General features: G+C 40.4%; 1 protein-coding gene and 1 long non-coding RNA gene across 4 annotated transcripts in view; one reads left to right on the top strand and one right to left on the bottom strand.

The window, feature by feature from the left end:
* Positions 1-27,627, top strand: part of LGI1 (leucine rich glioma inactivated 1) — a 33,457-nt gene that overhangs the window by 3,613 nt on the left and 2,217 nt on the right. Inside the window, exons 3-7 of one of the 3 annotated variants that reach the window (XM_004279416.4) lie at positions 15,311-15,382; positions 15,485-15,556; positions 23,268-23,339; positions 25,887-26,056; positions 26,328-26,492. In XM_004279416.4, the coding sequence (XP_004279464.2) occupies positions 15,311-15,382; positions 15,485-15,556; positions 23,268-23,339; positions 25,887-26,056; positions 26,328-26,492 (551 nt within the window). The remainder of the gene's footprint in view (positions 1-15,310; positions 15,383-15,484; positions 15,557-23,267; positions 23,340-25,886; positions 26,057-26,327; positions 26,493-27,627) is intronic. The other 2 variants (XM_049696735.1, XM_049696736.1) reach the window with 2 other exon arrangements.
* Positions 13,649-27,627, bottom strand: part of LOC117196439 (uncharacterized) — a 62,512-nt gene continuing 48,533 nt past the window's right edge. The window contains exons 3-4 of the long non-coding RNA XR_004476623.2: positions 15,171-15,238; positions 13,649-13,722 (exon numbers count right to left, since the gene is read on the bottom strand). This is a non-coding gene — a long non-coding RNA (uncharacterized LOC117196439). The remainder of the gene's footprint in view (positions 13,723-15,170; positions 15,239-27,627) is intronic.

Below are 27,627 nucleotides of genomic sequence, written 5' to 3' on the forward strand. Positions count from 1 at the left end.
GGCTCACAGACAGAAAGAGTTTTTCTGTAGGACAGGGCCATCCACTGCCCTGAACACCCCACACTGGAACATGAAGACCCAGGGGTCTTATTTGCCTTTGCATGACTTTTGCCATCAGACCAGACCTGGATCACACCAACCATTGCTTGGGGTTTGCAATGAATTCTAATGGTATTCGTGACCGCGGATTACCAAACTGACCTGTCATATCCTGTGAAGAGAGAAACTTCAGAATCGATTCTGCTTGATTGATGTACAAAGGCAGTTGGTTTCTTGCTAAGTTGTGGAAAAGAGAAAAGAAATGACCCATTCATGTCGCCCACCCTAACAATCTGATAATTTCATTATGGCCCCAAATGCTTTTTCAGACCTTCTGCAGAAGGCATGATGAGAAGTACTTTTTGAAATGTTAGCCTGGGGTACTGAGGGAAACAGACGTAGTGCCTCCTTAAGTTACATATAATGTTTTTGGGGAAAAGATCCTGGTAGGCCTTGGCTGGCAATGTGTGTTGGAGAACAAGAAAAACAAAAGCCCACACTCTGTAGAGAGGAAGAATAAAATTATCCAATAAAAATTCATCAGATTAGTTATACAAACCTATTTTTTTAAAAAACACCTATGGTTTTAAACAACAGCAACAAAACCTTTCCCAAGCAAATGTAATTTCATTCATGTTTCCATAGGCCTGCTGTGAAACATAACCGGTGGGAATGATTATTCATTCTAGTCTGTTTTTAGTGATAGGAGCGAGTGGTACTTGTAGCGAAGGCAATTTACAGAAATGTGTTTTCACACAGGACAGTCCTGTTCTTCTCAACCACAGACTAAAATCCCCAATGATGTAGGCTCATTACAGAAGTAAAATTCAAATTTAAGAGCATAAAATGTGGCCACATTGCCATTTGTTGATCAAATTTTTAATAAACTAAAGCTATCCAACTCTAAAGAGAGTTCTATTTGCAGGGAGTAAATTACAGGGTTAGGTTAGTATCATGCACACACAAAAAATCTTTATATAAGAATTTGGTGTAACCAGAAAAAATTCTGTTTATTCCAGTGAGATCTGATCTTGTCTGAAGCAACAGAATTGATCCCTCTGGGGAAAAAATATCATCATTTCTTTTATTAATCCACAATCAATACATAAATATATAGCCCATAAGAAATCAAAAACTAAAAAACAGAAAAGCAAACAGCATGAACATGATAAATCATAAGTCCATCCTTACTAAGATTTTATCATTCAGTTCTTCAAAATAGGATTTGTCCGGGGAAAGCTATCCATAGCCTCTCTCACCTGTACAGCGATTAGCCTCTTTTTCTATTCCTCCTTACATGACAAATGTAAGAAACAGTTAGCAATCTTCAGTGACAACTCAAGCCAAACCCATCAGCTAAGAGGGCTTCTAGAGGAATTATTGGCTGGTTATGGATGAGCATGTTTTGGTTTGTGCCCAGTTGATGGCCCACAAGGGACGAAAAAGTAAAAATTTCAATCACCTAGGCTGTTTTGTCTACAATCTGTCCAATGACCCATAGCTCTGATTTTTAACTTCTTAATTAATTAATTGTTGTGACTGTGCACACAGCCCTGTACAACAAAGGTTTTCTCTGAAGGTGTATTTCATTCTCCCAATTATTCAAGCAAGAAACTTAGGAGTTACCTCTCCCTCATGTCCACTTTCAACAGGAAACAGCATGAGAATCTGCCATCTCCTCTTCACCCCAGGACCATGGCCCTAACTGAGGCTGCAATCACTGTTCCACAGGCTGCTGGGGAGATTCTGCACTGGTCCCCCTGATTCCGGTCCCTATTCTCCCCACCTCCATCAGTGTTACCTTCTTGAAGCGCAGATCTCATCATGTCACCCTCATGCTTGGAAGCCTTTAATGGTTCCCTAGAAACAGAGAAACATCTGAACACCCGAGTTGGTATTAATAGAATTTGGCTATTTGTCTAGGGTCATCTCTCGCAGTATTGATCGCACACACACATACACACACACATACACCCACACACTGTAAGATCCATGCATACCAGCCTGAAGTACCTCTATTTTCTCAAGCTCTGTAGATTTTACTGATGTCTATAGTTCTTTCTGTCATTTTTAGAGCTAACTGTGCTTGTGTCTGCCCTTGTTTCTCGAGGATTCTCAATAGCCAAGGTCCTAGAAAAGAGCCCGGATGTTATAAGCTTAGATCTTGCTTACTATATGTTTGTTGAATTCAGTTCATATTTTTATAGATTTTATACTAGAGATTCCTGTTTTCCTATCAGTAGATAGTCTCGGTCATGTACCTGCTCTTTTGTATGTTTTGTATACACAATCAGATTTCATGTGAATTAATAGTGTGGACGTCTGGAAAGTGGGCTGAACCAAAAAAAAACCATGAAGAGATATTTGTTCACGACATTATGATGTCAAACTCCTTCAACAGATATTTCCAGTGTACTGGAACTTAAAAGGCAAAGCATCCAAAATCTTTCTTTAGACCCACCTGCTGAATCCCTTTTGTTTCACTCTGATTTCCTCTAGGTCTTTGACAAGTACAAAATCATATTTGCCACCCAGGTTCTCTCCCAGGTTTGACTAGCCTCTCTCCTGTGAAGGTTCAAAGTCCCCCTTCATCCAGTCTGACAGGACATCCAAAGAAAAATGTTGGTTGAGCATTATTAAGATGAAGAGCAAATTTATGAACACAAAGACTGTATCATAAGGCAGTCATGATAAGCTCTCTCATTTTGTTCAAAATGATATTCAGTTGATTGGTGAGGATGGTGACTCTTGCCCATTGTTGAGCCTACGGCTGATATAGGCTACAAAATGATCCCAGGGCATTACAATGACAGCTGTGATGTCAAAATGGCTAACCCTGGTGAGCTGGCAATGTGGCAAGTAGTAAAGAACACAGGTTTTGTGGTCAAATAGACGTGGGTTCAAATCCTCACTCTGCTGCTTCCTAGTTCTGTGATTCGGGGCAAGTTTAACCAAGCCTCATTATCTGCATCTACAAAGTGGGCAATAACCATAGTACCTGTTACACAGGATTACAGTCAGGATTCAATGAAACAGTACACGTAAAGCACTTGGCACAGCTCCTGTAACTCAATAAACATTAGCTTTCATTATAGTTCTGAAAATCACTTTAATTTGAATGACCTTAACATCAGATTAGCATCTGATTGTATAGTTTGGGTTTTCCTACAGTGCTAGCTGTAAAATTTTATTGTTCTACGCATAGGTCTCCATCAGAACCTGCTAAGAAATCTTTCTTCAAATACTTCTCACAAGGAACATGAACTATTTACCTTTCCGAGAATGGGAGGGGAAAAGAGAAGCAGAACCCTTTCACTTCTTCCTCATGAAAAAACAACTGGAACCGTATTTTGTAAACATGTCAAGTTTTGTTAAAAATAATTAACACTGGCCAGTCTTCAGATGAGTAGTTTTGTGGTAAGATGGAAAGAAGCCTGAAGTAGAAGTCAGGAGACTTGGGTTTGAAATCCAGTTCAGACAGTAACGGGCTGTGTGACCAAGTATCCCTGGGCCTCAGATTTTATATGTAGAAAATATCAGAGATAGATTAAATTATGGTTCTCACACTCAAATGCCCAGTGGGGGCTGGGGTGATAAGGTAAATGAAGGAAACAGTTGGGTATAAGACAGTAGGGAGTGGTAGTGACTGGGGTAAACCAGACAAGACATGTCTTACCTAAAAATGACATCTTCAGTTTCAACTGATTATTGCTGACCGCACATGAATATGCGGTCTTACTTTTTAAATTTTCAGGGGAAGGCAGAAATCTGGAGGCAGATTTCTGAAACAGGAGACCAAACAAAACATATGTAATTGGCATTTTGAGACCTTCATGTTCAATTAACTAAGGTCTCTTTCTGCTTAAAAATTCTATTGTATTCTATTCTATTCTACAGAGTACTGTTTGTAGGATAGAATACATAATATAGAAAATGGCCTTGTTAAAGAAAAGGACAAAATTTATTGTATCAATTCTAACAAACCAGTAAATTAGATTGTTAAATGAAAGAGCCTCATTCTATGGAATTGACTATTATAAAGTTATTATTAGAATAATAATGTAGTTTGGGAATAATAATTTCCCAAGCAGGTCCACTGGGACTTTACCAGGACCTCCCATGGTGGCTGATTGTAGAACAATGTTTCAATATCCCTCCCATGGGGCAAGGACTGGAAAGGAATTGTTGAGCCCATTTACATGGCAGGATGACAGGTGCTTGCCTGTGTAAATTGTGATTAAAAAACAACGACCTTTAAAAAATAAACAGACTAGAATTTATATGCACAAGTAACTCCTGACTTGCAGAGAATTCCTTACAGGAGATCAGAGATTCTTCCTAACTTTGCTTCTATAGCTAAACGTTTCTAGATCTTTGAGAATTGTCTTCACTGCCAGTTTACAAGTCATACAATAAAACCAGGCAAAGTTTTGTTAGGGGACATTGTCATTTTTGTATTGCCTGATGCCAAGCACTGTATATGTCTCATTTTTTATTTCATCATCACAATAACCCTGTGAGGAAGTGTGATTATGTCCATTTTGCAGATGAAGCACTAAATCCTAGAAGGGTTAGGTAACCTCCGCGATGTCACACCCCTCATAAGTCGCAGAGCCGGAGTGTAAACCCACATCCTCACTTTTAACTACTTCTCTCTGCTTCCTCTTGAACATGAATAACTGGGCTTAACTTTGCATAGCTTTGTTCCCCAAATCGAATCCCCTCTCAAAGGGTCAACCTTTGTCATTAGTGCGGATATGCAGGGGATGTGTCCTCATTCCTGGAGAAAATCGTTGACAAGCCCTTTGAAAGAGTGGCCCGCTGCAAGAACATCGAGTTTCCCTAGGGTTCAACTCTCTTTGTATGTGTAAACTCTGGTCTCCTTCCTTTGAAAGAGAGAGAGAGTGAAGAAAAGAGCAAATGGAAAGGGACTTATATACTTTAAAGTTATATCTTAGACCAATGTTTTCTAAACTCGTGTCCTATAGAACAGTTGTCCTGAAAAAAAAAAGAGTTCTGTGCTCAAATAAATTTGGGAAACCACTCATTCTATCCCTGCTTGGCTACTCGCAATGCATCTTGGCTTAGAAAAGTCTCTGGAATTATTTTATGTTGTTTTCCTTTTCTTAACCTACAACAGGATATTGGGAATCTATGCCTTCGGTGTTTGATTTATTTATTTATTTTTAAAGAGCTTCTTTTTATTTATTTATTTATTTTTTTTGCGATACGCGGGCCTCTCACTGTTGTGGCCTCTCCCGTTGCGGAGCACAGGCTCTGGATGCGCAGGCTCAGCGGCCATGGCTCACAGGCCCAGCCGCTCCGCGGCATGTGGGATCTTCCCGGACTGGTGCACGAACCCATGTCCCCTGCATCGGCAGGCGGACTCTCAACCACTGCGCCACCAGGGAAGCCCTATTTTATTTATTATTATTTTTATTATTTATTCATTTATTTATTTATTTATGGCTGTGTTGGGTCTTCATTGCTGTGCACGGGCTTTCTCTAGTTGTGGCAAGCGGGGGTTACTCTTCGTTGCGGTGTGGGGGCTTCTCATTGTGGTGGCTTCTCTTGTTGCGGAGCACGGGCTCTAGGCACGCGGGCTTCAGTAGTTGTGGCACACCGGCTCAGTAGTTGTGGCTCTCGGGCTCTAGAGAGCAGGCTTAGTAGTTGTGGCACATGGGCTTAGCTGGTCCGCGGCATGTGGGATCTTCCTGGACCAGAGCTCGAACCCATGTCCCCTGCAATGGCAGGCAGATTCTTAACGACTGCGCCACCAGGGAAGTCCCTTGCTTTATTTATTAGCTTAATTATTTATACCTCAGCTTGTTCTAGAGAGGCTTGCTAACAGAGCTTGGGTGGGTAGAAAGAATCCTATCTTAAAGGATCCATTAAACCATCTATCTCCATATAAGGAGTGACTCACTGCCAGGCTCTCTACCTGGTCAAGCAGCGTGGCACACTCTGCTTCTTTGGGGACCTCCCAGTGGAGCTCCATCTTTCAGAGGAAGTAGATTATCACTTGCAGCCCATTCAATAGGAAAAAGCTCTTGAGCTTAAATTTACACTCTTACTGTTCTTGTTTTGAGAGGATTCCCTCACAGCTATTTCCCAAATGCCTAATCCAGCATTTCCCTGGGTATACACACTGTATGTAAAACTCAATGATAAAAGCGTCCCATTATCAATAAGATTGGGAAGCTGCATATTTAAATCCCTTTTGAAGAGTCTCAATTTACTTAAGGATAGAAAGATTCGTGTAATTAGGAACCCCGAGTAACTTCATTTACCCACTTTCCCCAAATTTATTTGTCTGTTTTTTTCTGTTGTTGTTCACGTAAAACCTCTCAACCCCGTAAAGGCCTTGTGTTCCAGGGACTACACTCGGGGAACTACTGGGCAAGGCTTGCCTAGATTTGTAGCAGATACTGGGCAGATCTGATAGGACTAAAAGGAGGAAGCATGGCCTTGCCCGTGACCATTACCAGTCCGGGGGGAGATCATACCGGAGCACAGAATCCCAGCTCTGCCAGTTACAAGCTTCGAATTACCTCTCTCACCTTGGGTTTCTTTGTATCTTAAATGGAGACTACACTACAGTGTTCATTGGAGGATTAAAATGAGTTAATAGATGGCAATCTGATAAAGACGAGGCTTGGCATAGAATAGGCTTTAAATAAAATTTAAGTCCCTCCTCCTTTGCTTTTTAGAAGCAGGGAAATACAGACTGAATTTACAAACAACGTCGGGAGGGTGGGCTGTTGACTAGTTATGCCAATGTCTATAAAGGAAAAGTTTTGACTATCCTGGGAGGAGAGGTAATGAACTATAAAACCAAACGGGTGGGTCCATGCTCAAGCCTTTGCTAGTGTGCATGCCAAGAATATTCCCCAGGGAATCCCTGCAAATCTAAAATCTACATTCTAAACCTGGCGCTGCTGCTGACAAAAGATGTGGCCTTGAATAAGTCACTTAATTCTGCAGGCCTCAGTTTCCTCACCTGAGGAATTGAATGGCATATCTCTCTAGGATCCCCCCCCCTCAGACTTATGAGAGCAAAAGTAAGGTTACTCTCCATCAATCCAGATCAAAGAGGTGGTGGTCTACTTAAGGATCAGCTGAATTACATTGAAAATGTTTTCCAAGGATGAAAGTCAAAAAGAACTGTGACATAATGTGCTCATATGTGATGTGTCCCATTTTAATGCTTTCCTATCTTAAGAGCATATTTTAAAATATTCAGATGTAAATTATTCACGTGGCACATGCACTTAGAACGTGTGCATTTAACTGAAGTTAATCATCAGCCTATTATTAACTTTCATTCAACCAGTCCTATTCTTTTGGATAAAGGAGAATATTAGTAACAGCTAGCAGGTCTGAATCATTTAAGCAGAGGCAGCTCTAAACAAGTTGGCCAGCCCCTCCAGCTATGCCCTCGAGTCTTCCAACGGCTGTAACCCATGCATCTTGCTCTCTCATTTACATATATATGCACATATACACACACAGGCACACATATGTACTTGGAAGTATGTTTACGCAACACTGCCCACGGCTGCCTAATTCCCTGGACAACGCTCATAACAGCTCTCTTAGGTAGGTGACAATCTCACTGGACCTCAGTTTCCCACTCTATATAACTAAGGTCCTTCACTAGAGCTAAAAGCTCTTCCAGCTCTGATATTTTATGTCTATGCTCCTTGCTGAGCGATTCCTTGGCAGAAGCATTGGAGATATGCTCTTATACATTATCTCATGGAATTCTTAGAATCTTCCAGGAAATCTTTTTGTTATTATCATTCCTATTTTAACAGAGGATGAAATAGATTTACCTCCTTGATGTATCATGTACATAATAAGCGGCAGCCACAAACTTAGAAACCAGATTCTCTATTCTATGTCTAATCAGTGCCATCTCTAAGTGACAGCCCAATGCTGGCTGCTCACTCTTCTTCATCCAGAGTAGCCCTTACTGAGGGGGTGTTTTATGGGAGAGCCCCCTAAATCATGCCCCACTCCATAGCTGCAAGGATCTGCTTTGGGCTGGAAGATAAAATGCAGACCACTTGTGGAACAATGACAATTGTGATGGCAGTTAAGATGTCACGGGTGACTAGAGAGAGTCTGAAGAAGTGTCATTAGAGCCAGGAGGCCCTGATGTGACCAGATGAGCAGTCTGGCTTGAGACAAGGGGAGATTTTCCCAGCAGGGTTACTCCTCCCTTTCAGTCATCTGCAGACCTGCCTCCCCACTATGCCCCACTCCTCATGTAGAGGCCATGCCTACTCTTCCATGAATGAAGCCTGCAGCTCTACAAGCCTGACGCATACATCTTTCAAGCTAGTTTAGACCCCTCATTTGACAACATAGAGAGGAGAAGTGATGTGCTCAAGGCCACACAGAGGATTTACGGCCAAGTGGGAATGAAGACCCAGGCTTTGCGATTCCCCCTGCAGCATGCTCCTTCCCTGGTCCCTAGAAGAGGTGAGAAGCCAGGGCAAGAAACCACTTCAGCAGCCCGGCAGCCTTGGCATCGACACATGTCCCTCCTGCCCAGTTATTTTACTCTTGTGGACCCCCAGCTGAACGTTGGGCAGCCTTAGCCTTGACCTCCATCTAACGTAGCTAGATCCTCATTCTGTGATCCTCTGCTTCCTCCTTTACTTCTCTGTTGCTGATCCCAGCACTTGAGCTCCATGCCAACCCTATCACACACTTCTCTGCCCCTTTTGAATTAAGTGCTGCTGGTCCTAGCTTTTCAACTAGGAACCCCCTAATAACCTTTCAGCCTTGGTGTTAATTTATTGCTTATGGAGAGGTGCAACCCACTCCTACAGACGGTTGAAAATAGGTAGTCAGAAGGAAGAACTGGAGCTCAGGGTTAGCAGACATTTTACAGATCTCGTCCTCTGGTCCCAGTGCAACATTAATTTTTAATTTATGAAAGCTTTAAAATAAAAAACTATCATCAACAGGAAATTTTAAGAATATTATTCTAAATATTTGTTGCAATCAAATATGCAATTTTAAGAGATTACATTTAAAACTTACTGGATGCTTTACGTAGAGGTAAAGTCATATTTCTAAATATTGATACTTTCATTTTAAATCAGAAAGAATAAAAACATATGAATTGAGCATGAAACAATATATATTCTAAGGACCTCAAGAGAAAATAAATAATAAACAGAAAAAAAAATAAATTAGGAAGCAGTGGGAATAAGTAAATCCAAGATTTCATTTTTGGAAAAACCCAATAAAATAGCAGACATTTGAAGGAAGTAATACGTACTCGCAAGTGGCAGAGCAGGGGGAGGGCATTAATTATTCAACAACAGGCTTTGGCAAATTTGGGTAAATATCTAGGCAGGAATCAAGGCAATGTCTCACCTCACATCATAGATAAAAGTAAGTCCCAAATAAATTAGAGTCAAAAAAAAAAAAAAGCTTAAGGAGGGAGGTTTAGGTAATATTTCATTAATATCAAGGTAGGAAAAAACATTTTAAGAATTACAGCAAAGAAAGAATATATAATAGAAGTTGATATATTTTGTTAAAATGTAAAATGTCTATATGTTAAAAATCATGATTCAAAAGGCAAATCATAATCAGTAGGGAAAAACTCAGCATCAAATAAGAAAGGAAAAGAATAGGTAATATCCTTAGTAAATAAAAGGCGCTTAGAAAGCAACAAAAATGGTCACAGGACATGATTTCATAGAAAAAGAAACAAAAATGATAATACTAAATGTTGGTAAGGATGTGGTAAAAACAGGCGTTTTTATATTCAGAATTGAACATGTAATTTGATACAAGTTAGTAATAAACTAGAGACATACAAACCATATACAATCCAATAATGTTACTTTTAAAAATCTATCCTAAGTCTATTCTAAGGAAAGAATTAGGAATATGGAAAAATACTTGCATGAGAGGGTGGTTATGGTAGTGTTTATAACAGTGAAAATTGGAATCAACAATAAAAAAGTTAAATCCCGATATCTCCATAATACAAAACTTACTCATCTGTTAAAATTATATATTGAAAATGTATTGTCCTGAGAAATTATTCTTGAAAAAATAAGTACCTGAAAAGGAGGACACAGAACAATAAAATTATTATTCCAATTTTATAAATATATACATGTATATATCATATATTTATTATATATACACATATTCACATCTTTAGGTAGTATGATTACAAGTGATCTTTATTTTCTTCTTTAAGCTTTTCTTTATTTTCCAGAATTTCTACACTGAGCATATAGCGTCCTTAAGCAGAATACACCGAACTGCATTCAGATTTTTAAAATTCTTGACTTGAAAAAAATACAAGTTGACATGACCTTAATGTGACTTTAAGACTGCTTATTTTGAGTAATTAATTCCTTTAAAAAAGGAATTATGACTTAATTAGATTTCTTAAAACTGCATAAGCTGAGTAATGTTATTATGGTTGTCTACCAGAATGGGGATGTTGTATCACTATGTGATCCGGGTCCTATACTGAGAGACCACCCAGTGTGTGGAAAGGGCAGTAGACCAGGAGTCTTGGGCCTCATGACCTTGGTCAAAGCTTTTAACATTCCTCTAGGCCTCAGTTTCCTCCTGCCAAACAGCTATTAACACCTACTCTACCACTTTCACAGAGTTGGTTCAAAGACCAAATAAGATAATGCAGCAGGAGTCTATGAAATACAGGCTATCATGGAGGCAACAATCATCATTTAAAGAATGAGCTATTGCCTGCATGGTATTGACAGTTGATATGTATGGTCTTAAATGTCTTTCTTGATAAGGAAGTACACACTCCCTTGGTTGCAGAGGAAAAAACTCCTCCCCACACCTCCTACACTCCGTTGTTTTCGTACTGCACTCGAGACTGATGGCTAAGAGACCTAAGTGCACAGCCCTTGGGGGGAGGGTACAGAAAGGACAAGGTGCATCCCTGTGTCCACCTCCACCAAAATTCTAGGGAACAGTGCCTGCCTTTTTCCCTCCCTAAGAATAGAGGAAGTGGCAGAGACCTCAAATGTTCCCACAGGATCAGGGGCAGAGGGCAAACTCTACATTATCTCTGCACCAACCTACTGGATGGCCGCTTGGCAAGTGTATGGGTAGAGATCTCTGATTTGCAGCTCAGGGTAACCAGTTCATTCAGACAGTACACTTATCCCCACCCACCCCTCCATGTGCTACTTTTGTGAGGGCAGTTGTCAAATCTGAGTCATATTATTGTGGACTCCTGCTGCCTGTAGTTATGGAGACGGGACAATCCACAGCACCTCTGTGTACCAGAGCAACTATTCCAGCCACACTTGCTGCAAGGAGCACAGGCCCCCTCGGTCACCACAGGTAAAGGAAGGCTATTGTGGCTGACAAGAACGTTTACCATATGCAGCCCTGGCTGTGTGTAAGAGACACCTGGGGAGCTTTTAAATATCTCATGCCCAGGCCACACCCCAGGTATAGAATTTAACCAGAATCCCTGAGGGCGAGAACCCGGTACCAGTATTCTTAAAGCTCCCCAGGTGATTCCAAGTGCAACTAAGATTGAGAAGCACAGGTGTAGGATCTAACACAGATCTGGGCATCTCCCTGCTCCAGCCTTCACACACACTGCCATTTGTGGGGTCTCCTCTGCATTCCACTCTCTTCTGAGTGTGCCTTGCACAGTCTGCCTGCCATGGAGGTAACTCAACCCTAAGGCCTCTTTTCTCCTTCAGCTCCTCTGCTAGCTGGTTCCATCTGTTTGTGATTCCAAATCCCCAAGAAGGGATTCATCTTTAGCCCAACTCACCTTTTTGAACCAGACTAGTTGGGCCATGGGATGCTGACTGACCTCAGGATCAGCTACTCTGGATGAAGAACGGAGTCCTTCTTGGTCTCATAATTTATGAAAAGGGACAGAGGTCATGAGGTATAAAACCTGGCCACCGTGGTCTGCCCCAGATCTGTTCTGTGTGAAGATGGGGTGGAGTGACACAGTTTCCCTTAACAGGGACTTTGGGATCCTTTAACACATCTGGCTCAATAACAAATCATGATACTGAAATCAAACATTTATAAAGGAACCCATACAAATTAAAGAGTGGCATTTTACCCCCTTTATAGCACAGGACGTTTTTAAGTTTTTTTAAGTATATATAGGATAATAAAATGGATAGCCTGCTCAACTATATTTAGAATGTATGTATAAATTTACAAATCTTTGTCCATGGAATCCTTGTCCAAAGAAAATTACAATTGAATTTAGAATCTAGATATTAGAATATCTAGATATTAGAATTAGAATCTAGATATTAGAATTTAGATATTCATTATTATCTTAGCCAGAGGGATTTGTTTTAGCTTTTATAAGAAAACTTTTTATTGAAATATAATTTACTTAAAGAAAAGTATGCATATCCTAAGTGTACATCTTGATAGTTTAAATTAAGACTTAATTTTTTTAGAGCAGTTTTAGGTTCACAGCAAAATTGAAGAGAAGGCACAGAGATTTCCCATAGACCCACTACCGTGACACGTGCATAGCCTCCCCATCACCAGCCTCCTCCACCAAGGTGGTATGTTTGTTACAACTGATGAACTTACTTGATCACCCAGAGTCCATAGTCTACATTAGGGTTCAGTCTTGGTGCTGTACATCCTATGGCAAATGTACAGTGACATGTATCCATCATTATGGTAGCATACAGAGTATTTGCACTGCCCTAAAAATCCTCTATGCTCTGCCTATTCATCACTCCCACCCCTGCCATGATTTTTTATAAAGTTAACACCCTTGTAACCAGCACCCAGGTCAAGAAACCAAACATTATCATTACCCTAAAGACTCCCTTTGTGCCCCCTTCCCGTTACCACCCACCTTCGAGGGTAAACCCTATCTTGACTTCTGCCAGCATAGATTAGTTTTGCTGGGTTTTGTTCTTTATATAAGTGCAATCATGTAGGATGTATTTTATTGCATTCTGGCTTCTTTCCCTGGACTTACGTTTGTGAGACTCACCCATATTCTTGCGTGTTGTTGTAGTTTTAGCCAGAGGTTTTGATCCTTACGAGCTAGTTCAGCAAACACAATTCAGCCAGCAAATATGCTCAGGGCTGAGGACACAAAAGTCAATAAAGATAAGCCCGTGCTGTAAGGAACATTCGATCTAGTAATGTAGTAATGACCAGAATTTAATGTAAAGTAAATCCCTCTTTATTTAACAAATGTTTATTCAGTGTCCACTATGGGACAGGCACTATTACAGGTGCTAGGGATAAGCAATGAACAAGCAGATAAAAATTCTAGTGGAAACCCTGTTTTAGTTCCCTGACATGTGCGGGCTAATTCTGCCCACTAATATCTATATCCTACCCTGTTATGCATATGATTCAACATAAGAAGAACTAGTGTTAGAAGCCATTTCTTCCAGTGACTTGGAGTGTGATTTTGAAGTCACTGGTCCAACCACGGGACAGTTTGCAAACCAGTGAGCATGGGAGGTATTTCTCTGTATCTATTTCTGCCTTATTTCACTCTCTCCATACTTGATGCTGCTTATACAGAATGAAATGAATATCTGGAACCCAAGGAAGACTTTGGATGGTAGCTTACCTTGGAGTAAGGCTGAGTAATCCTCTTGTTTCCCAGAACCATGAAGTAAGAAGAGACAATTGCCAAAGTTGTGACTGAAATCATAAAACTTTGAATTTGTTTGAATAACTATGGGCATCTAATACGTATGACTATTCGATAGTGCTGACTCTTCAGAGTCTAGTGAATCACTTGAGTATAAAGCTATGTATGATGTTGGAAGGAGAAGGGATAGAAGAGAATCCAACATCATTCCAGGAATGATAGCTTAGGAAGAAATGCAAGAGATCATCTGGTTTTGTTTGTGTTTTCGCCCATTTTTACAGAAATTTTCAAGCATATATAAAAGTAGGGATAATAGTAAAATTCACTCCCATGGACCCAGCCTCCAATTTCGGAAATTACCACCTCATGCTCAGTTCATCTCTAACCCACTGCTACCCCCTCCTCTCAATATTCTGAAGGAATCCCAGATGTCAAATAAGTTATTCACAACTGTTTAGAAAGTGACATCTCCTAGTTTTAATCCCCTTAGTTAACAGGCTCAGAGAGGGTAAGTCACTAAGTTGGTTAGTGGCAGTTATTTTTAACCCCTACACCTCAAAAATAAAAGTCAAATAGTTTACTAACTGAGAATATTGGACTTTACATAGTACAATTAAACAGTACGTATGAGACATGAGGTGTCAAACTATGTCAAACTTCTGGTCTGTCCCATGACCACGGTCACATTTTAGACTCTAAGTACAAGTGAAATATGAGGTTCTCCTATATGAAAACCTTAACATGTAGACTAAATGTCACTTGAACTCATTATAAATTTGTCATCAGTACATGAAAAATTTATTTTCAGTCTTTATCAACACTTTATTTAATGAATTCCATAAATTAATACTCATTCTAAAAAAATAACTTTGTATTATTTGACCTATAATCACCTCTGTTAAGCCTCCCATTCAGAAAAAAAAATTCTTCGGGAAATTCAACAGGATGTGGGGACGGCTGGTTGATGTTCCTTTTCATCAGTTATTTTGAAAACAAATCCCTGTGGATTTTGAAATTGCAAATAAATTTGTCCAAGAAAAGTATTCCTTTTCAACTATGTAGTAATAAAATGGGTCTGAGACTCTTCCTAAGCCTCATGGTTTCCCATCTTCAGCCTGTTCTATTTTCAAAGTAGGAGGTTAGTTGATTTTTATTAAGCCAGTGTCAGTGGCTTATCTACTATGAGATATCACAGCATAACTGGACATGGAGCTAGTTTTCTAGGTTTCCCAGGCTTGAAACCATGACACCAGTATTTGGCCTGGTCAGAATGTTCCAGAAGTTTCTAGAACAAGAGGGGGAGATTCTGCTAGTGTCTTTGCATGGAAACCTGCAACATGTTGATTTGGCTGTCGACTGCCATACTTGCCCTATTGTATCTCAAAATGTTACCCAGGGCATGTGACATCCGTCCCTGTGAGGAGTGGGGCACAAGGCACCCCTCAATGAGCATTTGATGAGATAATTGACGGTTAAAAAAAAAAGCTGCAAAAATTACCTGAATAAATAACACTGTAGAAGGCAGACATCCAGACATTTTTCCATGCACAACTCCCACTCGTTTCTCTGAGAGATAAAAGCAGCAAAGATTGACAATCTGTCAGTTTAACCGTTTCATTGTGAACTTTCTCTGGGCAGGTTATTCACATCGAACTCATTTGATGTGATCAGTGATGATGCTTTTATTGGTCTCCCACATCTAGAGTATTTGTAAGTAAAATAACCTTTTTTTTTTTTTTAACATAATGATTCAGTACAAGGGCTCTGAGGTTCCTACAGTTGTCTGACCCAAAATATTATAACCTATTGCAGATTCATAGAAAACAACAACATCAAGTCCATTTCAAGACATACTTTCCGGGGACTAAAGTCTTTAATTCACCTGTAAGTATGAATGTTGCTATTACTTTTTAAACTTGCCAGTGGGCAATGCAACTTGATAACCTGTGGTTAAAGCACCCACTTTGTGGGTATCCATGAAAATTTAAGAAAGCCAAATGATTTCTCTACATGCACATTTGCCTTCTCTCCCTGCCATTAGCCAGTGTGTGTCCAGGAAACCAGTTACTATTAATACTAGCCCAAACCAGCAATAATTAGGAAAACAATCTACTCCAGGGAAATTGTGTGACTGAAATAACGTTTGTAATTATCTACATCATTACTCACTTCATGAATTGACTATATAGCTTAATTTGATATTCTCTGTTTCTCTTTTTCTGTACAAGCCCTGACTTCATATACATTTAAACATATACTAGAACCACAGGCCACGTCTACACAGCACCTGAACAACATTTTAATAAGAAAAATATTTATTCAATGGATGATTAGAGCTACATCCGCTGTTCTTAACGGGACAATTTTACCTCCCAGGGAACATTCACCAATATCTAGAGACATGTTTGATTGTCACAAGTAGAGGATGCAACTGGGATTTAGTGGGTAGAGGGCAGCAATGCTGCTAAACGTCCTGCAGTGCACAGGACAGCCTCACAACAAAGAATTATCCAGCCTAAAATGGCACAGTCCTGAGGCTGGGAAATCCTGAGTAACAGGAACCAAGTAACTCTTTTCCCTTACCCTCCCCACCCCCTACACACACACACACACACACACACACACACACACACACTCACAGACAGATGTACTTTTAAGGAAACTAGAAGGGCATGGGAAGAAATGGCACTAACATTTGTTAAGTGCCTACTACTATGTTGGCCAGTGTGCTTTATGTGAATTTTCATTTAATCCTCTCAACGATTCTGCCAGAGTCACACAACCCCCGTTCTAGAAATGAGGAAACAGAAGCCTGGAGGGGATATGTGACAAGTGAACTGAGTAGTTATGGAATTATGATAACATCAACTCAATAGCTGAACTGCTATGGCTACTCATCCATTCAGGGACTGTTTCTCAAGTGCCTAATATGTGTCTCTTTAGTGTTAGATAAAGATGCAAGTCATCTAAGCATCATAGTCATTCTGTCGATTTTAACCTGTTGCCTCTCAGTACCTCATTTCCAGCTCTGCCCTTTGAACCTTTATTCTAGGGTGTCTACGTGGTCCTCATGCTGCCTCTACTAGTCCTTGTCTCTACTACTGTTTGGATTTGTAGCAACAGGGAACTGATGGCCAGATGTATTTTACGAAATCACTGCACCTTTCAAGGCTTCTGTATATAGTCATTATAAAATGATGAGGAAAATAATGTTTATAAAATAAACAGTTTGCAACACTGCTTTTCACATCAGTGTTACAATGTGCTGCAAACCTGGCTGTGTATGGTCCGAATGCTATGCCATTTGATTACGGAGCCAAACACCACCAAGCCTAATCTTTCAGCAAAAATAAATAAAAGAAATGAAGAAATGGAAAGATAAATGGAAGTTCATGACTTCAACTTGAAATCTACTTGATTCACATAAATCCATTCAACATGGCCTGTGTCTAATGGCTCAGCATCACGAGGGGCTGAAGGAAGGATGTAAGACCCTGGTGTTCTCTCTGGGAACCTGGACATAGCCTTGCCGTGCCCCTTAGTTCAATCAAGTATATCTTCTCTCCAGCCTAAGGGCCTACCTCACCTGGAGGGAAGAATGGAAAGAAGGGAAGGAGGGAGGCAGAAAGAGAGAGAAAGGAAGGAATGAGGGGGAAAGAGGGGAGGGGTGAGGAAGGGAGGAAAGTGGGGAAGAAAAAAATTTATACAACACCCTAGTGAAGAACATTCATTTTGTTTGACTAGAGCCTATCATGCCCATCAAATAAAATGGAAATATAAATTTGGGTCATTATGAGGCCCCTTCTTTAGAGGTATGAAGAATATAAGAAGAAGGCACTGGTACAGCATGTGCTTAATACCTAGGAATTTTCAAGCTCAAGGGAACACAAAAGGCAGGCTTCAAAGAGAGAGGCGTGACAATGAGAGTCAGACAATGAAAGGGAAGTCCCACCTGTCTGACCGGTGGGTGCTGGAGGTAGGAAGGAGGTTTTAGGAGGGAACAGGTTAAAGTCGATTGAATATGACCCTTAGATCTCTTGCATCTTTATCAAACACTTAGGTTGATTCGTGTGGCATTGCCAATATGAGACTCTTTTGGATCTGCAAAAATGGCATTGCCATATGGTTCATCCTAAATAGTCTCTAGGATGTGCCACACAAAAATGAATGAAATCCAGCTCCAACCTGGAAGAGCTCAGTCCAGCAAGCGGAATTACATGAACATATATTTTCTCACTGAGTGCCTTGTCCCCAGGTCATGATCTCCTTTCTAATTATGCTGTTCCTCCAGGTGTAGTTCTCTGCTTCTTCCTTCTTTCCTTCCTTCTTTCCTTTTTTCTTTTCTCCTTTCCTTTTTTCCTTTCAAGAAGAGATGGGTAGGGAAGCTTTGAAGCCCAAATGTCCCTCTGACGGCTCAGCACATCAAGTTCATTTCCCATTATTTACCACTTATAAATAAATCTGACATTTGTTTGAGCCATTAATTTTCTTTTTAAGATTTTAGAGGTGTTAGGTTTTAAAGTGCACTTTCCTCCACCTCAGACCAGTTCTTCTCAATTAAAGGCAGACATTCAAGTAGCAAAGAATTATCACCTCACCCTCTAACCTACAGAAAGAGTTTACAAAGCTTTTTCATATTCTTGACCTCATTACACTCTCTTGATGACCTTATGAAAGATACAAGGCAGGCACTATCCCCATTGGCGAATGAGAACACGGAGGTACACCCTCAGTTTAAGCTGCTCCCCAGTTAGTAGCGGTAAAAGTTAGAAGTTTCCCGAAGTCTTTAATGAGACATCTAGTGCCCTCTCCACCATGTCAATTATAGCAGGACCGGGGAATTCCCTGGTGGCCCCGTAGTTAGGACTCCGGACCCTCACTGCTGAGGGCCTGGGTTCAATCCCTGGTTGGGGAACTAAGACCCCGCAATCCATGCAGTGGCCAAAAAAGAAAGGAAAAAGGGAAAAAAAATTATAGCAGGATCAGAAAGCTTTATGTAGCTGGCTGGATCCTTCCACAGGACATCATTTGAGGAGCAAATATGGCTGGGGAAGGAAGAGAAGATCCTGAAGAGAGGAGCCCTACCCTCGCTGTAGTCTCCAAATGCAAATAGTTGGGATTAGACATATACTTTTAGACCCAACTGGTTCCCACCCTGGCCTAACATTAAAGCTTCTCCAAGGGACTTGCCTGAGCATTGATATAAATTCAGTTCACTCCTAAAGAAGCAATGAACTTATCTCACCTTCTTATACGTCTAACTCAGTAGACTTACCTTCTAAAGAGACATTAATAGACAACTTAAAACTTACTATATAGACTTCTCTCCCCCTCAAACCAACCCCCCCGCAAAAAAGAGAATTCCTTATATTTAAGTCCTTACAAATCCTGGGACCCTCTCTTGATTATTCTGAATGACTGTAATATTATACATGATTAACTTAAGTGTTTGAATAGCTTATATATTTCAGAAAGGTTTGACTTTTCCTGATGACCATGTATTACTTCTGAAATCAGGGAAAAACTGAATTAAAAAATCATTTATGACCAATGATCACAAAATCTCTAAACATTTTGTACTGGTTTCTGTTAACACCCATGAGGTTTTCGTAAAGGTTCCCTTGGGCGTCACATGAGTGTCCTCGTGGCTAAGGCCCAGTGGAGGCAGGATTCTTTGCATGCATGTATAAAGACATTTGGGGAAAATGTCATCCATGTCTACCTGCTGGGGAGCACCTACTGACTGCTCACCACTGCGGAGGTGCAAAAGATATATACAGCAGTCCCCAAGCTCAGGGTGCCTGTGTGTCTCCAGTTAGTCAGGCAGGATGTCCTCATTCCGGCCTTTACAATGACATGCATGTAAAGAGGGCAGTGCAATATACTGGCTGAGGGGGATCGCTGCCACCAGACTGCCTGGGTTCAAAGCACGGCTTTACCCATTAATAGCTGTGGGACATCAGGCAGGTCACTAAGCTTCATGGTGCCTCCAATTTCTTATGTGTAATATGGAAGTGATAATAATCATCTGTAAAAATGGGGGTGGGGATAATAAAATACTTAGGAGTACCTAGATCCTAAGGTTGTTGTGAGATTAGGTCAGTTAATCTATGCAAAGTGCCTAGAACAGAGTGTGCTATGCAGTAAACACCATCACGTAGGAATAAACTAAACCTCACTGCCTAACTTCCACTGGTCCTGGATCAGGACTCCGAATGCTGTAGTGTATTTATCCCCTTTAAACATTTTGTATGAAATTAAAATAACTGCACTTGAAGTACCGCAAATTCAGTGAGACACCAACTCAAGCTGAGAATCTGCACTGCAGGGAGCCTGGGAGCACCCCAGATGGCCGTGGGCGATGCTTTCTTAGCAGCAGACCCCAGTGGCACTGAAACAAACGTGCTGTCTGAGCCAGTCTGGTCTGCCTTAGAGAGAAGACTTTCCAGTAGGTTCCATACTCCATAATTAGAGGTTTTCTCAGGTAAACCATGAAAACACCAAAGTGGAGGGAATGGTCATCAGCTCCATTGGGTAGGAAAGCCTGCCTGCCATTGAGAATGCTTGACCCTTCTCAGCTAGTCTCAAGGCAGCTAGGTGCTCAGTTCAGCAGTTTCCCCGGTGTTTTAAAGAATGTTTCTTAGGTAGACTCTGAGTCAGGACCTAGAGAATGGAGCTTAGTGGCAGGCGCACTTTGAAGAGCCCTCCTAGGGAATTCCCTGGTGGTCCAGTGGTTAGGACTCGGCGCTTTCACTGCTGGGGCCTGGGTTCGAATCCTGGTCGGGGAACTAGAATCCTCATGGCTCAGCCAAATTAAAAAAAAAAAAAAGAAGAGCCGTCCTATTGTTTAGGGCTTATTACCACAGTGAGGGCTCAGAGGAGGGAGGGCACTTTGTGAGCATCGTGGAGATGGGGCAATGGTAATTCACAGGGCTTTGCAATTTCTCCCTAACTCGGTGTCTTGGTACAAGGGCCTAAGAGAAGCATTCTCTGCTCTTTTCTTTGTCTGGATGGATGGCCTTCTTCTTATCAACTCCAGCCTGCCCCATTCATTCATTCATGTAAAAGTAGCTGTTGAGGACTTATATTATGCCAGGCACTGGGGATACAGTGGTAAGGAAAACATCCTTCCAGTACTCACTACAAAGTCATCCTAGAAAATAATTAACATTGATGCATGTTTTCTCAAACCTCTCATTGGCCTGTTTTCACTCTCTCCCAATCAGTTCTACCCCTCATCAGTTACCCAGATACAGTGCATTCCTACCCCATAGTAAAACCTAAGGTGGTGATGCTCATTGAGTTTTTTTTTTAATTTTGGAATTCCTTTTTTTTAATCTTTTCTTTTAATAACCAAAAACCCCAAAAAAACAACAAACAAAAAAACCCGCAGTTCACCCATTTCTCCCATCCCCTCAACCCCACCTCTGGCAACCACCAATTTGTTCTCTGTATCTATGAAGTTCACTGACTCTTAACACCTTGGGTATGTGAGGCTTAGAGCTCTGTTCTTTGGGCAGGAAGCGGGAACTCTCAGATTCACCTGCTGTTTAAAAGAAATGCCCAGGGCAGCAATAAAAACATGGTGCCTCTTCCTGTGTAACCCTAGTGGCTGCAGTAATTCAGGACTTGACTCTCATCATTTCACTCCCACTGTCCTATGACCCAGCCTCCTCCAAGCTCATGCCCTGCAGCCAGTTGCACTTCGTGCTGGTTTCTGGGGGAGGGATGTCCACTTAGGAGAAGTTAGCATGAGGACTTCAGAACACATTGTGCCAGCAACTATACTGAGACACATAACTTGAGAGAGATTCTAGACTGGTCCAAGACCCAAGAAATCTCTTCATTTAACCACCATTCAGTAAAAAGAACTATGGAGCTGTTCTCTGGAATAATCTTCTTTAGCAGCATTTTATTAATTCTGCATAGGCGGACAGTCACAGCAGTTCATTTGTATGGTCAGTTTTCTAAATGTTGTTTCTTGGGCAAAGACCACACAAAAGCCTTTCTCCTTCCTGTCCCCACCCCCCACTCCTCCCAGCTGCCCTTTATTGAGAGTAGTCCAACTACCATCCTGAGTTACCGCATTTACTTTTTCTAACACTCTTATGATATGAGGTATTATTACCTCTGCTTAAAAAATGAAAAAGCTGAGTCGCAGAGAAGGTACATAACCAAAGTCACACAGCCTGTAAATAGTGGAGCCGGGATTCAAACCAAGCTCAGAAAGAATGACTCCAAAGCTGTGCTCTTTGTCACAAAACGGACCATCACTGAGACTGGAAACTTCTGATTCAGTTCCCTTTCTTCTGTGTTGAGGTTCATTGAAAAAAAGCTTTCTAATCTAGTGGTAATTTCTAAAACTCAGAAAAACAACATAATTGACAAAAATAGATTTTAAAAGTTCTGAATGCTTGCACTTGAGAAATCTTGTATTAATTAAAGGAGGTGGAAAACATAGAAGACTTTCGACAGTGTTTTAAATGGAATGTGAGAGAATTTTCAAGGGCTTTGGAGGCTGACAGCATAGACTCTTTTGTTTTAGTTTTGGTTTTTTTTGTTTTTTTTTTTTGCGGTACGCGGGCCTCTCACTGTTGTGGCCTCTCCCGTTGCGGAGCACAGGCTCCGGACGCGCAGGCTCGGCAGGCATGGCTCACGGGCCCAGCTGCTCCACGGCATGTGGGATCTTCCCGGACCGGGGCACGAACCCGCGTCCCCTGCATCAGCAGGCGGACTCTCAACCACTGCGCCACCAGGGAGGCCCTTAGTTTTAAATTTTTATTGTGAAAATTAAAAATACTCCTAAGAAGAGTATATAACATGTACATGTATAATGCTGGTTAAAAATAGAAAACTACCAGTACCTAGTACCCTTCCCTGTCATACAGCATCTGCTCCTTGTTATGTGCACATTTCTGCAGTATGGACACATGTCCCTTTCCTTGATACTATCAGGACTGTTTCTTACTTATTACCCTTGATTAGCATCAGAATCATTTTAGCGGTAAGTGAAAGAACAAATAGAAAGAGAAGGAGAAAACAATTCCTGTGATAATAGGGCAAGAATTGGAAGAAGGGAAAAGGAGATGATTAAAGAGGATGAATGGATGGATGGATGGATGGGTGAATAGATGGATATTGATAAGGAAGCTATTTTCTAAGGAGGAATGAATGAATGGAGCTAAAAGGGAAAAAATGTAGAAAAAGGAGGAAACAAAAAGAATGTGCTGGAAGGGGGATAGATCAGACAGGCCTCCAAATTTGAGAGCTGTTGGTACTAAGAGTTGGAGGTTGAGCTGCTCTCTATAGCAAGTGGGGCGGTGGGGCGAGGGAGGAGAAGGGCAGCCTGAGTGAGAGGAGAGAGAGCACATGGAGACCATGGACACGGGGAGGCATCCCTTAGATGGAATGCCTGAGTGTGTGATGCTCATACTCAGTGCTAAGTAGAAAGACCGATGCCCAGGCATCATTCTGTTACTCGTATTTTGGAGGGTTTGCTTGTTTGTTTGTTTAATACCATAATACATAAGGGGTCATAAAATGCATTTATTTCATTTATGACTACAGTTTACATCATTCTTTTTTTTTTTTCCAGGAGCCTTGCAAACAACAACCTCCAGACTCTCCCAAAAGACATTTTCAAAGGCCTGGATTCTTTAACAAATGTGTAAGAGGACCTAAGAAATCACTGATTAATTAATTAATTTGCAGTCGTTAACAAAGAAGCCTGGTGTGGATTATTAAATTTAATTGGCTTTAAATTAAATGAGAATTTTTAAATTGGCTTAAAATTTGAATTTAGTTGGACTAATGTTTGAGTCTCCTATGGTATTTACCACTATATTCTGAAAATATAGTCCAAGTTTGCCTTTGACAAAGTGTCTGCCTGTATGGCAGGGACTGATGACAAGGGACTTGGAGCGGTTAGGAAGAGGAGGGCTAGATAGAGATTTCAAGATGCCTTTTTTTTTCTCATGAGGTCCAGGAAATGGGGCTACAAAGAAAAAACATAAAGAAGTCTGGGAAACTGACAGAATAAAGATGAAAGTTTACACCCATGGGTTGGTCAGTCAAGAGAGAAATGGAGCAGGAAGTGGGGGAAGGGAGGAAAGTTTGCCTTTTTTCTCATTAGACTGAACAACAGCTCTAGGCTTAATCCCCAGGAATTTGGCTTAAGCCCCAGGAAGGGAATGAACTTAATTATTTTTGACCCTTTTTCAAACAAAAGAGCTTTCAAACTTTGACTTTTAAGCCTCAGAGTGAAAGATCTTTGTAAAGAATTTGTGTATTTTGTAGTAAGGAAAGCAAGTAATATATGCCTAACCCTTTCAAAAGCAATTTAGCTTCAATAAGTGCCTTCCAGAACATTGGAAAGGTATTTAAATGTCACAAGGTAGAAAACAGGAACAAACGAAAGATGTGTGAAAACAAAGGAGTTCTTGTTTTTCAGGTACTTTGCTATAGAATATATATTCAAAACAACTTTTCTCCAATAACAAAAATTTGAGTCAAGAATTTTCTCCTAAACCTAGGATTTAACTTCAAATCAGTAAGCTATGAAAAACTTCCTTTGTTCCTTGTAGTATTCCCCCCACCCCTCCTCCATGCCTATTACCCCAATTCCTGAAAGATGGTTTATTTCCAAGAGAGTGTCAGAATCAGGACACTTCCAAATAGTCTTGGACAGACCACAGTTATCCGCTCTGGTTTACAATAGCCCAGAAAAGTTGACACTCATTATTCTGGGTCAGAGTATTCTTGAGATATGAGGTGAGTCCTGAGAATGTCTTGGAAGTTAGATGATTCCCCACGGCAGCCTTGGGGATACAGCGTATTTGGGGACCCTCTGGCCCAACCTTGTGTCAGCCTATACCCCACAATAGCAAAAGAAAAAACGCTTGAAATTGGCTCAGTCTCTCCAAGGAATCCCATAATGGGTTTGGCCTCTTGGGCCTACCTTGATATGCCCAAACCAAGAATCATCTAAGAAGTGCAAGGATCCATGCCGACTTGCCTTTTAGTAGATTTCTTGGTTTCTTGAATTACCCCCTAAAACACATTTTTAAATGCTTCAACGTTTAAAAAGTATTCATATGCTGTGTGAAAAGTAGGTGGTACCTATCTTAGGAATTTTGTGTGACCAAGAATGGTTTTAGGGAAGAGATAGAGTTTTTGAACAGAAGCAATGCAAATAAACAGAGAACTTGGCGAGCTGTGGAAATTTAAACTATCTATGCTGTGCAGTTTATTATGGACATGAGCTATTATTGTATGTCTGCACTAGCTCGGCTGTGTCGACGTCATTTCCTATTAAAATTGAATTTGTAGACCATGGAATAGGATCAGGGTTAATTATGCCTGTGAGGAAGAAGAAAAGCAAATAGCTCACTCGATGTAATTAAATATGGTACAACAATCACTACATCTTTCTTTTAGACCTGTGCTGCCCAATATGGTAGCCACACATGTGATCACCAAACACTTGAAATGTGTTCCTAGTGTAAATGAGGAACTGAATTTTAAATTTTACATAATTAAAAATATTAAATAAAAAACTAAATTTAAATTTAAAAACTGATTCTCTGTTCAATCATTGGAAGACTTTTAGGTATGCTTGGAACAACTTGGGTGTATAAATCTGTTTTTTTCAACTGTAAATTTTGTTAACTCTAAATACAAATCAGGAATTTCTGCTGAAATTTTATTTTCCAAATTGAGATATACTGTAAGTATAAAATACACATCAGACTTCAAAGACTTAGTATACAAAGAGAATGTAAAATATCTCATTAGTAATTTCAATATTGACTATATGTGAAAATGATAAAATTCTGTATGTATTGGGTTACATAACATATGCTATGAAAATAATTTCACTTCTTTCTTTTTAGTTTTTTAATGTGTCTGTAGAAAACTTTTAACTACATATGTGGTTCACATTGTATTTCTATGGACAGCACAGCTCTAGACTGAGCTACCTTTGAATCCAAGAGGGAATAAGTTATGAGGTTCCATTGACTGGGGTGGCCTGCAAGGGCACACTGTGGTCATTCTCTGAGCCCAAAGTGAATGGTCAGTCAGGTTGAAGGTAGATTATGAGACATTATATAAAGCCAGGTGAGGTCATTCTGCACATGTTCATTGCTAAAGTAAAAGTCATGCCTGGGAAGGAAGGGCCCTCGTATATCAAAAGCAGCTGAAGTTTGTCTTTCAGGGACCTGAGAGGTAATTCATTTAATTGTGACTGTAAACTGAAGTGGCTGGTGGAATGGCTAGGCCACACCAATGCAACTGTTGAAGACATCTACTGTGAAGGCCCTCCAGAATACAAGAAGCGCAAAATCAATAGCCTCTCCTCCAAGGATTTTGATTGCATCATTACAGGTAATGTATTCCAAATGATTCCACCTCATAAAATTAAAATAAGGGCTAATTTTTTACATATGCAGGAACTGATTCTTTAAATATATATATTAAAAACCAACTGAGCAATTTAAAAATATTATGAACCGTTAAAATTCATGTGTTTAAAAGCAAAGTAAAATTGTCATTTCACTGTTTCTCTAGAATAAATATATTTCTTGTGGACATTTGAGATCTAGCCAAGGAATGAGGCATCAGCACAGCTACTCATCATCATTTTCAATTTTTGCAGAGTTTGCAAAGTCTCAAGACCTGCCTTTTCAATCACTGTCCATAGACACATTTTCTTACATGAACGATGAGTATGTAGTCATCGCTCAGCCTTTCACTGGAAAGTGCATTTTCCTTGAATGGGACCATGTAGAAAAGACCTTCCGGAATTATGACAACATTACAGGTACGAAAAGCCTGATCGTATTTTGAGTGGAAAGTTAAGCCACTTGGGCCAAGGGCAACAGGAAAAGATGAATGATATCAGGGAATTCTTTGGGCAGGTTGAGAATCATTTGAATCCCAAATCTACCATTTACTGAGTGCCTGGGATTGTTCCCTAAAGCTTAATTTCCTCACTTGTAAAATGGGAATAATAATACCTAACTGTCAGTGTTGTTATAAAACAATGAGAGCCTATGTTCAAGAAACTTAGCATAGGACCTAGCTTAGTAAATATACAATAAAAGGTGGGTTATTTTTCTTCAAGGAAAAAGTACTGGACTAAGAATTATGAGTTCTAATCTAGGTTCTGCCACAAGCTAACTGGTCAAGCCACTCACCCTCACTGGGCCCCTCTTTTTAACTATAAAATAAGGAGGTTATTTTAGATCAATGAGTCTCAAACTTTACGGCAAAAGCATTACTTCTGCAAAATGTTCATGGGAAATCTCCTGAATTCCCCTCAGTTTTCCAATGGATTGCAGCAGGGCTTTGTGAAATCTAAACCTTACCTTTGTGTAAGGTTCTTCTTACATGTGTACAGTCTGTCAATTGCTTTGAATGAATCTTTAGATGAGCACTTAAATGAAAAATGAATCATATATTTGCAGACTTTCAGATGGCATCATCTAGTCTAGGATGATGAATATGTGTCATATATACAGTCATTATCCCCTCCCTCACCCCAGACAGACATCGCTAATCTATCATGATGCTCTTTCGTGCAGAGGACAGAATCCTTCTTAACACAGTTCTCCAGGCAGTCACAATCAATCAATCAATATTGGTATATGGTTGAAAACTAGTGGCCATCTCTGATCTAGTTCCAACCCTCATTGTACAGAAGAGAAAACTGAATCCCAGAGAAGTGATTTTCCCAAGGTCACAGAATTACACAGCCTTGAAAAGGGTCCCAACTAGAATAATTTTGCCTATGGATGGAGCCAATTAATAGAAAGAGTTGATCTGGAACTCATTACCTCAAAGCCCTTAGAGCTGCAGTCAGAAAAAGCCTGGGACCAGATTTGCCTGGTTCTCTTTGGATTTCCTAGAGCCAAGCTCCCTCTATGAGATGAGATCAGAATCTATTGATAAATGTT

This window comes from Orcinus orca, chromosome 14 (assembly GCF_937001465.1).
Source record: "Orcinus orca chromosome 14, mOrcOrc1.1, whole genome shotgun sequence".
Taxonomy (NCBI): domain Eukaryota; kingdom Metazoa; phylum Chordata; class Mammalia; order Artiodactyla; family Delphinidae; genus Orcinus; species Orcinus orca.